The following is a 14,931-nucleotide window of genomic DNA, read 5'->3' on the forward strand; positions in this document are numbered from 1 at the left end:
AGAGAGTTAAAAACTATAAAGAAACACCAAAAAACTACAAAGAGACGCTAAAACACTACAAAGAGACGCTAAAAACTATAAAGAGATGCAAAAAACTACAAAGAAACACCAAAAAACTACAAAGAAACACCAAAAAACTACAAAGAAACACCAAAAAACTACAAAGAAACACCAAAAAATTACAAAGAGAGTTAAAAACTACAAAGAGACGCTAAAACACTACAAAGAAACACCAAAAAACTACAAAGAGACGCTAAAAACTACAAAGAGACACAAAAAAACTACAAAGAAACACCAAAAAACTACAAAGAGACGCTAGAAACTAGAAAGAGAGTTAAAAACTAGAAAGAGACGCTAAAACACTACAAAGAGATGCTAAAAAACTACAGAGACGCTAAAAACTATAAAGAGACGCAAAAAAACTACAAAGAGAGTTAAAAACTACAAAGAGACACTAAAACACTACAAAGAGACGCTAGAAACTAGAAAGAGAGTTAAAAACTAGAAAGAGACGCTAAAACACTACAAAGAAACACCAAAAAACTAGAAAGAGACGCTAAAAACTACAAAGAGACACAAAAAACTACAAAGAAACACAAAAAAACTACAAAGAGACGCTAAAACACTACAAAGAGACGCTAAAAAACTATAAAGAGACGCTAAAAACTACAAAAGAGACACTAAAAAACTACAAAGAGAGTTAAAAACTACAGAGACGCTAAAAAACTACAAAGAGAGTTAAAAACTACAAAGAGACGCTAAAAACTACAAAGACACGCAAAAAACTACAAAGAGACAAAAAAAACTACAAAGAGACGCTAAAAAACTACAAAGAGAGTTAAAACTATAAAGAGAGTTAAAAACTACAAAGAGAGTTAAAAACTATAAAGAAACACCAAAAAACTACAAAGAGATGCTAAAACACTACAAAGAGACGCTAAAAAACTATAAAGAGACACTAAAAAACTACAAAGAGAGTTAAAAACTACAGAGACGCTAAAAAACTACAAAGAGAGTTAAAAACTACAAAGAGACGCTAAAAACTACAAAGACACGCAAAAAACTACAAAGACACAAAAAAACTAACAAGAGACGCTAAAAAACTACAAAGAGAGTTAAAAACTATAAAGAGTTAAAAACTACAAAGAGAGTTAAAAACTATAAAGAAACACCAAAAAACTACAAAGAGACGCTAAAACACTACAAAGAGACGCTAAAAACTATAAAGAGATGCAAAAAACTACAAAGAAACACCAAAAAACTACAAAGACACACCAAAAAACTACAAAGAAACACCAAAAAACTACAAAGAAACACCAAAAAACTACAAAGAGAGTTAAAAACTACAAAGAGACGCTAAAACACTACAAAGAAACACCAAAAAACTACAAAGAGACGCTAAAAACTACAAAGAGACACAAAAAAACTACAAAGAAACACCAAAAAACTACAAAGAGACGCTAGAAACTAGAAAGAGAGTTAAAAACTAGAAAGAGACGCTAAAACACTACAAAGAGATGCTAAAAAACTACAGAGACGCTAAAAACTATAAAGAGACGCAAAAAAACTACAAAGAGACGCTAGAAACTAGAAAGAGAGTTAAAAACTAGAAAGAGACGCTAAAACACTACAAAGAGATGCTAAAAACTACAAAGAGACACAAAAAACTACAAAGAAACACAAAAAAACTACAAAGAGACGCTAAAAACTACAAAGAGAGTTAAAAACTACAAAGAGACGCTAAAACACTACAAAGAGACACAAAAAACTACAAAGAGACACAAAAAACTACAAAGAAACACAAAAAAACTACAAAGAGACGCTAAAAACTAGAAAGAGAGTTAAAAACTAGAAAGAGACGCTAAAACACTACAAAGAAACACCAAAAAACTACAAAGAGACGCTAAAACACTACAAAGAAACACCAAAAAACTACAAAGCGACGCTAAAACACTACAAAGAAACACCAAAAAACTACAAAGAGACGCTAAAAACTACAAAGAGACACAAAAAAACTACAAAGAAATACCAAAAAACTACAAAGAGACACTAAAACACTACAAAGAGACGCTAGAAACTAGAAAGAGAGTTAAAAACTAGAAAGAGACGCTAAAACACTACAAAGAAACACCAAAAAACTACAAAGAGACGCTAAAAACTACAAAGAGACACAAAAAACTACAAAGAAACACAAAAAAACTACAAAGAGACGCTAAAACACTACAAAGAGACGCTAAAAAACTATAAAGAGACGCTAAAAACTACAAAAGAGACACTAAAAAACTACAAAGAGAGTTAAAAACTACAGAGACGCTAAAAAACTACAAAGAGAGTTAAAAACTACAAAGAGACGCTAAAAACTACAAAGACACGCAAAAAACTACAAAGAGACAAAAAAAACTACAAAGAGAGTTAAAAACTATAAAGAGAGTTAAAAACTACAAAGAGAGTTAAAAACTATAAAGAAACACCAAAAAACTACAAAGAGATGCTAAAACACTACAAAGAGACGCTAAAAAACTATAAAGAGACACTAAAAAACTACAAAGAGAGTTAAAAACTACAGAGACGCTAAAAAACTACAAAGAGAGTTAAAAACTACAAAGAGACGCTAAAAACTACAAAGACACGCAAAAAACTACAAAGAGACAAAAAAACTACAAAGAGACGCTAAAAAACTACAAAGAGAGTTAAAAACTATAAAGAGAGTTAAAAACTACAAAGAGAGTTAAAAACTATAAAGAAACACCAAAAAACTACAAAGAGACGCTAAAACACTACAAAGAGACGCTAAAAACTATAAAGAGATGCAAAAAACTACAAAGAAACACCAAAAAACTACAAAGAAACACCAAAAAACTACATAGAAACACCAAAAAACTACAAAGAGAGTTAAAAACTACAAAGAGACGCTAAAACACTACAAAGAAACACCAAAAAACTACAAAGAGACGCTAAAACACTACAAAGAAACACCAAAAAACTACAAAGAGACGCTAAAAACTACAAAGAGACACAAAAAAACTACAAAGAAACACCAAAAAACTACAAAGAGACACTAAAACACTAAAAAGAGACGCTAGAAACTAGAAAGAGAGTTAAAAACTACAAAGAGACGCTAAAAAACTACAGAGACGCTAAAAACTATAAAGAGACGCAAAAAAACTACAAAGAGACGCTAAAACACTACAAAGAGACGCTAAAAACTACAAAGAGACACAAAAAACTACAAAGAAACACAAAAAAACTACAAAGAGACGCTAAAACACTACAAAGAAACACCAAAAAACTACAAAGAGACGCTAAAAACTACAAAGAGACACAAAAAAACTACAAAGAAACACCAAAAAACTACAAAGAGACACTAAAACACTAAAAAGAGACGCTAGAAACTAGAAAGAGAGTTAAAAACTACAAAGAGACGCTAAAAAACTACAGAGACGCTAAAAACTATAAAGAGACGCAAAAAAACTACAAAGAGACGCTAAAACACTACAAAGAGACGCTAAAAACTACAAAGAGACACAAAAAACTACAAAGAAACACAAAAAAACTACAAAGAGACGCTAAAACACTACAAAGAGACGCTAAAAAACTATAAAGAAAGACCAAAAAACTACAAAGAGAGTTAAAAACTACAGAGACGCTAAAAAACTACAAAGAGAGTTAAAAACTACAAAGAGACGCTAAAAACTACAAAGACACGCAAAAAACTACAAAGAGACAAAAAAAACTACAAAGAGACGCTAAAAAACTACAAAGAGAGTTAAAAACTATAAAGAGAGTTAAAAACTACAAAGAGAGTTAAAAACTATAAAGAAACACCAAAAAACTACAAAGAGATGCTAAAACACTACAAAGAGACGCTAAAAAACTATAAAGAGACACTAAAAAACTACAAAGAGAGTTAAAAACTACAGAGACGCTAAAAAACTACAAAGAGAGTTAAAAACTACAAAGAGACGCTAAAAACTACAAAGACACGCAAAAAACTACAAAGAGACAAAAAAACTACAAAGAGACGCTAAAAAACTACAAAGAGAGTTAAAAACTATAAAGAGAGTTAAAAACTACAAAGAGAGTTAAAAACTATAAAGAAACACCAAAAAACTACAAACAGACGCTAAAACACTACAAAGAGACGCTAAAAACTATAAAGAGATGCAAAAAACTACAAAGAAACACCAAAAAACTACAAAGAAACAACAAAAAACTACAAAGAAACACCAAAAAACTACAAAGAGAGTTAAAAACTACAAAGAGACGCTAAAACACTACAAAGAAACACCAAAAAACTACAAAGAGACGCTAAAAACTACAAAGAGACACAAAAAAACTACAAAGAAACACCAAAAAACTACAAAGAGACACTAAAACACTACAAAGAGACGCTAGAAACTAGAAAGAGTGTTAAAAACTAGAAAGAGACGCTAAAACACTACAAAGAAACACCAAAAAACTACAAAGAGACGCTAAAAACTACAAAGAGACACAAAAAACTACAAAGAAACACAAAAAAACTACAAAGAGACGCTAAAACACTACAAAGAGACGCTAAAAAACTATAAAGAGACGCTAAAAACTACAAAAGAGACACTAAAAAACTACAAAGAGAGTTAAAAACTACAGAGACGCTTAAAAACTAGAAAGAGACGCTAAAACACTACAAAGAAACACCAAAAAACTACAAAGACACGCAAAAAACTACAAAGAGACAAAAAAACTACAAAGAGACGCTAAAAAACTACAAAGAGAGTTAAAAACTATAAAGAGAGTTAAAAACTACAAAGAGAGTTAAAAACTATAAAGAAACACCAAAAAACTACAAAGAGACGCTAAAACACTACAAAGAGACGCTAAAAAACTATAAAGAGACGCTAAAAACTACAAAAGAGACACTAAAACACTACAAAGAAACACCAGAAAACTACAAAGAGAGTTAAAAACTACAGAGACGCTAAAAAACTACAAAGAGAGTTAAAAACTACAAAGAGACGCTAAAAACTACAAAGACACGCAAAAAACTACAAAGAGACAAAAAAAACTACAAAGAGACGCTAAAAAACTACAAAGAGAGTTAAAAACTATAAAGAGAGTTAAAAACTACAAAGAGAGTTAAAAACTATAAAGAAACACCAAAAAACTACAAAGAGATGCTAAAACACTACAAAGAGACGCTAAAAAACTATAAAGAGACACTAAAAAACTACAAAGAGAGTTAAAAACTACAGAGACGCTAAAAAACTACAAAGAGAGTTAAAAACTACAAAGAGACGCTAAAAACTACAAAGACACGCAAAAAACTACAAAGAGACAAAAAAACTACAAAGAGACGCTAAAAAACTACAAAGAGAGTTAAAAACTATAAAGAGAGTTAAAAACTACAAAGAGAGTTAAAAACTATAAAGAAACACCAAAAAACTACAAAGAGACGCTAAAACACTACAAAGAGACGCTAAAAACTATAAAGAGATGCAAAAAACTACAAAGAAACACCAAAAAACTACAAAGAGACACTAAAACACTACAAAGAGACGCTAGAAACTAGAAAGAGAGTTAAAAACTAGAAAGAGACGCTAAAACACTACAAAGAAACACCAAAAAACTACAAAGAGACGCTAAAAACTACAAAGAGACACAAAAAACTACAAAGAAACACAAAAAAACTACAAAGAGACGCTAAAACACTACAAAGAGACGCTAAAAAACTATAAAGAGACGCTAAAAACTACAAAAGAGACACTAAAAAACTACAAAGAGAGTTAAAAACTACAGAGACGCTAAAAAACTACAAAGAAAGTTAAAAACTACAAAGAGACGCTAAAAACTACAAAGACACGCAAAAAACTACAAAGAGACAAAAAAAACTACAAAGAGAGTTAAAAACTATAAAGAGAGTTAAAAACTACAAAGAGAGTTAAAAACTATAAAGAAACACCAAAAAACTACAAAGAGATGCTAAAACACTACAAAGAGACGCTAAAAAACTATAAAGAGACACTAAAAAACTACAAAGAGAGTTAAAAACTACAGAGACGCTAAAAAACTACAAAGAGAGTTAAAAACTACAAAGAGACGCTAAAAACTACAAAGACATGCAAAAAACTACAAAGAGACAAAAAAACTACAAAGAGACGCTAAAAAACTACAAAGAGAGTTAAAAACTATAAAGAGAGTTAAAAACTACAAAGAGAGTTAAAAACTATAAAGAAACACCAAAAAACTACAAAGAGACGCTAAAACACTACAAAGAGACGCTAAAAACTATAAAGAGATGCAAAAAACTACAAAGAAACACCAAAAAACTACAAAGAAACACCAAAAAACTACAAAGAAACACCAAAAAACTACAAAGAAACACCAAAAAACTACAAAGAGAGTTAAAAACTACAAAGAGACGCTAAAACACTACAAAGAAACACCAAAAAACTACAAAGAGACGCTAAAAACTACAAAGAGACGCAAAAAAACTACAAAGAGAGTTAAAAACTACAGAGACGCTAAAAAACTACAAAGAGAGTTAAAAACTACAAAGAGACGCTAAAAACTACAAAGAGACACAAAAAACTACAAAGAAACACAAAAAAACTACAAAGAAACACCAAAAAACTACAAAGAGTTAAAAACTACAAAGAGACGCTAAAACACTACAAAGAAACACCAAAAAACTACAAAGAGACGCTAAAACACCACAAAGAGACGCTAAAAACTACAAAGAGACAAAAAAAAACGACAAAGAAACAATAAAAAAACTACAAAGAGACGCTAAAACACTACAAAGAAACACCAAAAAACTACAAAGAGACGCTAGAAACTAGAAAGAGAGTTAAAAACTAGAAAGAGACGCTAAAACACTACAAAGAGATGCTAAAAAACTACAGAGACGCTAAAAACTATAAAGAGACGCAAAAAAACTACAAAGAGAGTTAAAAACTACAGAGACGCTAAAAAACTACAAAGAGAGTTAAAAACTACAAAGAGACGCTAAAAACTACAAAGACATGCAAAAAACTACAAAGAGACAAAAAAACTACAAAGAGACGCTAAAAAACTACAAAGAGAGTTAAAAACTATAAAGAGAGTTAAAAACTACAAAGAGAGTTAAAAACTATAAAGAAACACCAAAAAACTACAAAGAGACGCTAAAACACTACAAAGAGACGCTAAAAACTATAAAGAGATGCAAAAAACTACAAAGAAACACCAAAAAACTACAAAGAAACACCAAAAAACTACAAAGAAACACCAAAAAACTACAAAGAAACACCAAAAAATTACAAAGAGAGTTAAAAACTACAAAGAGACGCTAAAACACTACAAAGAAACACCAAAAAACTACAAAGAGACGCTAAAAACTACAAAGAGACACAAAAAAACTACAAAGAAACACCAAAAAACTACAAAGAGACGCTAGAAACTAGAAAGAGAGTTAAAAACTAGAAAGAGACGCTAAAACACTACAAAGAGATGCTAAAAAACTACAGAGACGCTAAAAACTATAAAGAGACGCAAAAAAACTACAAAGAGAGTTAAAAACTACAAAGAGACACTAAAACACTACAAAGAGACGCTAGAAACTAGAAAGAGAGTTAAAAACTAGAAAGAGACGCTAAAACACTACAAAGAAACACCAAAAAACTAGAAAGAGACGCTAAAAACTACAAAGAGACACAAAAAACTACAAAGAAACACAAAAAAACTACAAAGAGACGCTAAAACACTACAAAGAGACGCTAAAAAACTATAAAGAGACGCTAAAAACTACAAAAGAGACACTAAAAAACTACAAAGAGAGTTAAAAACTACAGAGACGCTAAAAAACTACAAAGAGAGTTAAAAACTACAAAGAGACGCTAAAAACTACAAAGACACGCAAAAAACTACAAAGAGACAAAAAAAACTACAAAGAGACGCTAAAAAACTACAAAGAGAGTTAAAACTATAAAGAGAGTTAAAAACTACAAAGAGAGTTAAAAACTATAAAGAAACACCAAAAAACTACAAAGAGATGCTAAAACACTACAAAGAGACGCTAAAAAACTATAAAGAGACACTAAAAAACTACAAAGAGAGTTAAAAACTACAGAGACGCTAAAAAACTACAAAGAGAGTTAAAAACTACAAAGAGACGCTAAAAACTACAAAGACACGCAAAAAACTACAAAGACACAAAAAAACTAACAAGAGACGCTAAAAAACTACAAAGAGAGTTAAAAACTATAAAGAGTTAAAAACTACAAAGAGAGTTAAAAACTATAAAGAAACACCAAAAAACTACAAAGAGACGCTAAAACACTACAAAGAGACGCTAAAAACTATAAAGAGATGCAAAAAACTACAAAGAAACACCAAAAAACTACAAAGACACACCAAAAAACTACAAAGAAACACCAAAAAACTACAAAGAAACACCAAAAAACTACAAAGAGAGTTAAAAACTACAAAGAGACGCTAAAACACTACAAAGAAACACCAAAAAACTACAAAGAGACGCTAAAAACTACAAAGAGACACAAAAAAACTACAAAGAAACACCAAAAAACTACAAAGAGACGCTAGAAACTAGAAAGAGAGTTAAAAACTAGAAAGAGACGCTAAAACACTACAAAGAGATGCTAAAAAACTACAGAGACGCTAAAAACTATAAAGAGACGCAAAAAAACTACAAAGAGACGCTAGAAACTAGAAAGAGAGTTAAAAACTAGAAAGAGACGCTAAAACACTACAAAGAGATGCTAAAAACTACAAAGAGACACAAAAAACTACAAAGAAACACAAAAAAACTACAAAGAGACGCTAAAAACTACAAAGAGAGTTAAAAACTACAAAGAGACGCTAAAACACTACAAAGAGACACAAAAAACTACAAAGAGACACAAAAAACTACAAAGAAACACAAAAAAACTACAAAGAGACGCTAAAAACTAGAAAGAGAGTTAAAAACTAGAAAGAGACGCTAAAACACTACAAAGAGATGCTAAAAACTACAAAGAGACACAAAAAACTACAAAGAAACACAAAAAAACTACAAAGAGACGCTAAAAACTACAAAGAGAGTTAAAAACTACAAAGAGACGCTAAAACACTACAAAGAGACGCTAAAAAACTATAAAGAGACGCTAAAAACTACAAAGAGACGCTAAAAAAATACAAAGAGACACAAAAAAACTACAAAGAGACGCTAAAAAACTATAAAGAGACGCTAAAAACTACAAAGAGACGCTAAAACACTACAAAGAGACACAAAAAAACTACAAAGAGACGCTAAAAAACTATAAAGAGACGCTAAAAACTACAAAGAGATGCTAAAAAACTACAGAGACGCTAAAAACTACAAAAGACACACTAAAAAACTACAAAGAGAGTTAAAAACTACAGAGACGCTAAAAAACTATAAAGAGATGCTAAAAAACTACAAAGAGACGCTAAAAAACTACAAAGAGATGCTAAAAAACTACAGAGACGCTAAAAACTACAAAAGACACACTAAAAAACTACAAAGAGAGTTAAAAACTACAAAGACGCTAAAAAACTACAAAGAGACGCTAAAAACAGTCAGTCAGTCAGTCAGTGAGTCAGTCAGTCAGTCAGTCAGTCAGTCAGTCAGTCAGTCAGTCAGTCAGTCAGTCAGTGAGTCAGTCAGTCAGTCAGTCAGTCAGTCAGTCAGTGAGTCAGTCAGTCAGTCAGTCAGTCAGTCAGTCAGTCAGTCAGTGAGTCAGTCAGTCAGTCAGTCAGTCAGTCAGTCAGTCAGTCAGTCAGTCAGTCAGTCAGTCAGTCAGTGAGTGGAGAATCAAATAGTGAATATGTTGAAAGATTAACAGTAAAGATAATGAAAATACTAATAATAACAAAGAATGACAACAAACAAACGTGATTGTTTAATGAGATCATTAAAAGGTCAGTTTATTGTATTGCATGACATCATACAGGTGTTTCTATTTGTTGTTCTCAGGTAGAACAGCTGCTCTGTAGTCTGAAATATTTTCTTTAATAACAGTAAATGTATTAAAATGCAGTGAAAGTCGAACAGAGAGTCTGAAGCTGAGAGGTTAAAGATGAGGAACATGAGAGCTGCGGAGGTCACATCATGACCCCATGACGTCCTTCGGCGGCGGGTTCTTCTTCTGCTCGTCTCCCTGAGTGATGCTGCAGTAATAAACCGCCGAGTCATTCCGTTTGAAGTCGTGCAGCAGCAGCGAGCCGTCGGACGCAGCCGACACTTTATTGGGACCGACGCCGGCGCCGTACTTCACCTGGGAGGCGTTAGTAGACCTGAAGCTCAGCAGCAGCTCCGGACGCTGTCCTGCTGCCTGCCTGTACCAGCTGAGGGTGGTGGAGGCGTTGGCGGTGGAGGCGTTGGCGGTGGAGGCGTTGGAGGTGGAGGCGTTGGCGGTGGAGGCATTGGCGTTGGAGGCGTTAGCGGAGGAGGCGTTAACGGTGGAGGCGTTGGCGCTGGAGGTGTTGGCGGTGGAGGCGTTAACCGTGGAGGCGTTAACCGTGGAGGCGTTAACCGTGGAGGCGTTGGCAGTGGAGGCGTTAACCGTGGAGGCGTTGGCGCTGGAGGCGTTAACAGTGGAGGCGTTAACCGTGGAGGCGTTAACCGTGGAGGCGTCCAGCAGGGGGCACTGCAGGATGACGTCCTCCCCGACTCTCACCTGCACCGTGGAGGTTGGCAGGGCGGCGGCGTGCTGCTCCCACCACAAACCTTAAAGACACCAAAGTAACGTAAAAAGTGAATTAAGTTATTAATTAAACTAACTAAACTTAATAAACAGTTTATAACCATAAAACTATATCCAAACAAATAAACTATAAAACCAACAAAACAAGGTCGTAGTTCCAAACGTATAAATAGTTAGAGTTCTAATAATGTGAGTCCAGTTTCACCAGAACACAAACTAAAACTATTATAAACATAAAACATACTCGTGGCAAATCCAAATTATGAATTATTAAAATTATACTAAATCAATAATATAACTTTTATGACTCCAAATTATTTGACAAAATTAAAAAATATGAGATAAAAACTCAAAATGATGAGAAAGTGGATTAGTTATTATCCGATGGACTAATGGATGAATGTAATGTTAGTTGCAGCTCTAATTATTCGTTCCTTCTATCAGTCCTTCAGCTTTAAACATCTAAAGTGTCTTTGAGACGTCTCACTGAGGACGTTTTAATCCTTCAGACAGGAAGCGTCCATTTGAAGGAATTTTCATCATAAAATCTTTAAATTGGCCAAAAATAACAAACATCTCTTCAACCGTTGACAGCTGCTGCTTTTAATAACCAGCTTGACCTTCAGTGAGCCGGAGAGGGTATTAAATATGGAGTTTAGACATTAATGATATAAATAAAAATAGAGTGGACTCACCGCTGATGGAGAGGAGGATCACACAGACCATCTTCATCATCATCATCATAATGAACTGACTGATGGTGAAACTGATGCTGCTGTTGTTGTAGAAACTAACCGAGCGTTTCAGATCAACACCTAACTGACACACTGATGGACTGAAGAGGAGGAGGAGGAGGAGGAGGAGGAGGAGGAGGAGGAGGAGGAGGAGGAGGAGGAGGAGGAGGAGAGGAGGAGGAGAGAGAGGAGAGAGGAGAGAGGAGGATGAGGAGGAGGAGGAGGAGGAGGAGGAAGAGGGGGAGGAGGAGGAGGAGGAGGAGGAGGAGGAGGAGGAGGAGGAGGAGGAGAGAGAGAGGAGAGAGGAGAGAGGAGAGAGGAGAGAGGAGAGAGGAGGAGGAGGAGGAGGAGGAGGAGGAGGAGGAGGATGAGGAGGAGGAGGAGGAGGAGGAGGAGGAGGAGGAGGGAGGAGGAGGAGGAGGAAGAGGGAGGAGGAGGAGGAGGAGGAGAGAGAGCTGGCAGGAGTAGCAGGAGGAGGAGGGAGGAGGAGGAGGAGGGGGAGGAGGAGGAGGAGGAAGGGGATCAGGAGGAGGAGGAAGAGGGGGATCAGGAGTAGGAGGAGCAGGAGGAGGAGGAAGAGGAGCAGGAAGAGGGGGAGCAGGAGGAGGAGAAAGAAGAGGAGGAAGAGGGGGAGCAGGAGGAGGAGGAAGAGGAGGGGGAGCAGGAGGAGGAAGGTGTTGTATTCAGTCTCTCAGTAATCCAGTGATAGTAGTCTGTTCTAACTGATCACAGATCAGTCTGTTTATGGAGACTGATAAATGATGTTATTAATATATATTCTACTTCCTGTTTACCTCCCTGAAGCCTCCCTGTTGCAGTGTTGAGGTTTAATGTGTTTGTTTTAAACCAGCTGACCTCACTGACAGTTAATGTGACCACAAAGCACCTGCAGGATTTAACGTTTAATATCATGTTTAGAGCTGAAACAGTTCTAGTATTAATAAAACTAATTGTTTATAATCTGCAGCAATTTTAATTAAGTATTTATTTAGCAAAAGATGCCAAATATTCTCTGATTTGAGCTCAAACATGAAGTTCTGCTGTGTTTTTCTTTTTTATATGAATATAAATGAAATATCTTTGGACTGTCCAGTTTACTGAAGCTGCAGCTAACCAGTGTTTTCATTACGGACTAGAGTTGTTCTGATAAACAAAAGATCTGAAAAAAGATCTGAAAAAATTCTTAAAAAAAGATCTGAAAAATGTCCGAAAAAAAAGTCTGAAAAAAAAGATCTGAAAAAAGTCTGAAAAAAAAGTCTGAAAAATGTCCGAAAAAAAAGTCTGAAAAAAAAGATCTGAAAAATGTCTGAAAAAAAGGATCTGAAAAATGTCGGACAAAAAAGGATCTGAAAAATGTCGGACAAAAAATGACGGACAAAAAAAGTCTGAAAAAAAAGATCTGAAAAATGTCAGACAAAAAAAGTCTGAAAAAAAAGATCTGAAAAATGTCGGACAAAAAATGTCGGACAAAAAAAGTCTGAAAAAAAAGATCTGAAAAACGTCGGACAAAAAAAATCTGAAAAAAAAGATCTGAAAAATGTCGGACAAAAAAAATCTGAAAAAAAGATCTGATCAAAATAAAAGCCCTCAGGCATTTTTTCTATAGACAGAATCCCTTAATTTGTTAACACGGGGCTTTTATTCTGAAATATGAGCAGTCAGTGCTGTGGAACACGCAGTCACTTTGAGAGCTCCAAGAATTGATCAAGTTTGGGGTTTAAATCCACACTTCCTGCTTTCATTTCAAAATAAAAGCCCTAAAGCGGGTTTTCTTTGCACAGAATTCCTTCATTTGTTAACACGAGGCTTTTATTCTGAAATATGTGCCGGACAGTGATGTGGAACAAGCAGTGACTTGGAGAGTTCCATGAATGAATACAGTACGGAGTTTTAATTGTGGATTATTACTATTATTTACTAATTACCACACGTTACTGAACCTTTCTCTGTCTAACATAAATATCAATTATATTTATCATGAAGTTAAATGGCCATTAAAAGGCAAACTCTATGTAGAAAGAAAGGACTGACAGCAGCAGCAGAAACACAGCCGCCACGCAGCCGCCACGCAGCCGCCACGCAGCCGCCACGCAGCCGCCACGCGCTCCTGACGTTGGTAGTGTGCCCACGGGTTTCAAGACGGGTCGGGTGGGTTGCAGACATCGCCGCAGACCCCTGGAGCCTTTTACGTTGGCCGAGCCGCGATCTGGCGGCTGTTAACGAGGGTCTTTTGGCACATAGAAGTACTCGTATCGGTACTCAGTATCGGAGAGTACCCAAATGTAAGTACCTATACTCGGTCTGAATGAAGTGGTATCGGTGCATCTCTAGTATGCAGGATTAATTCTCTCATTAAAGCACATCTCAGTGATAGATGTGTTTTCATGATATAAGAGAAGAAAGTTTCCAAACGAGCCGTCGTGTTGGTTCCAGTTTGAAAGAGAGCAGCAGCCCACGAGGGAAAGAGTTCGTCCAATCAGGTGTCTAGTAGCAGCCCATCGAATGTCCACCGCTGAGAAGAGAGGACATCCCTCGACATAAAAAACATCCCTGTGGACACAAAACATCAGAGTGAGCTCCTGTCTGTCTGTCTGTCTGTCTGTCTGTCTCCGTCTGTCTGTCTGTTAAACTGTCTGTCTGTCTGTCTGTCTGTCTGTCTGTCTGTCTGTCTGTCTGTCTGTCTCTCTGTCTGTTAAACTGTCTGTCTGTCTGTCTGTCTGTCTGTCTGTCTGTCTGTCTGTCTGTCTGTCTCTCTGTCTCTCTGTCTCTCTGTCTGTCTGTGTGTCTCTCTGTCTGTCTGTGTGTCTCTCTGTCTGTCTCTCTGTCTGTCTGTCTGTCTGTCTGTCTGTCTGTCTCTCTGTCTGTCTGTCTGTCTGTCTGTCTGTCTCTCTGTCTGTTAAACTGTCTGTCTGTCTGTCTGTCTGTCTGTCTGTCTGTCTGTCTGTCTCTCTGTCTCTCTGTCTCTCTGTTTCTCTGTCTGTCTGTGTGTCTCTCTGTCTGTCTGTGTGTCTCTCTGTCTGTCTCTCTGTCTGTCTGTCTGTCTGTCTGTCTGTCTGTCTCTCTGTCTGTCTGTCTGTCTGTCTGTCTGTCTGTCTGTCTCTCTGTCTGTTAAACTGTCTGTCTGTCTGTCTGTCTGTCTGTCTGTCTGTCTGTCTGTCTCTCTGTCTCTCTGTCTCTCTGTTTCTCTGTCTGTCTGTGTGTCTCTCTGTCTGTCTGTGTGTCTCTCTGTCTGTCTCTCTGTCTGTCTGTCTGTCTGTCTGTCTGTCTGTCTCTCTGTCTGTCTGTCTGTCTGTCTGTCTGTCTGTCTGTCTCTCCTGTCTGTTAAACTGTCTGTCTGTCTGTCTGTCTGTCTGTCTGTCTGTCTGTCTGTCTCTCTGTCTCTCTGTCTCTCTGTTTCTCTGTCTGTCTGTGTGTCTCTCTGTCTGTCTGTGTGTCTCTCTGTCTGTCTCTCTGTCTGTCTGTCTGTCTGTCTGTCTCTCTGTCTTTCTCTCTGTCTGTGTGTTGACAGTGCCAGA

The 14,931-nt window shown here is 35.8% G+C and overlaps 1 protein-coding gene across 1 annotated transcript; it reads right to left on the reverse strand.

Annotated features, from left to right (window-relative positions):
• Positions 1 to 9,873: 9,873 nt before the first annotated feature.
• sid1 (secreted immunoglobulin domain 1) lies at positions 9,874 to 11,512 on the reverse strand. Its single transcript, XM_074636969.1, has 2 exons — positions 11,378 to 11,512; positions 9,874 to 10,705 (listed from the first exon to the last, which is right to left on the reverse strand). The coding sequence occupies exons 1-2, from the start codon at positions 11,424 to 11,426 to the stop codon at positions 10,086 to 10,088; spliced, it is 669 nt and encodes a 222-aa protein (XP_074493070.1). The 5' UTR covers positions 11,427 to 11,512; the 3' UTR covers positions 9,874 to 10,085.
• Between the last annotated feature and the right edge of the window lie 3,419 nt (positions 11,513 to 14,931).

The sequence above is a fragment of the Sebastes fasciatus genome, chromosome 5, assembly GCF_043250625.1.
Source record: "Sebastes fasciatus isolate fSebFas1 chromosome 5, fSebFas1.pri, whole genome shotgun sequence".
NCBI lineage: Eukaryota > Metazoa > Chordata > Actinopteri > Perciformes > Sebastidae > Sebastes > Sebastes fasciatus.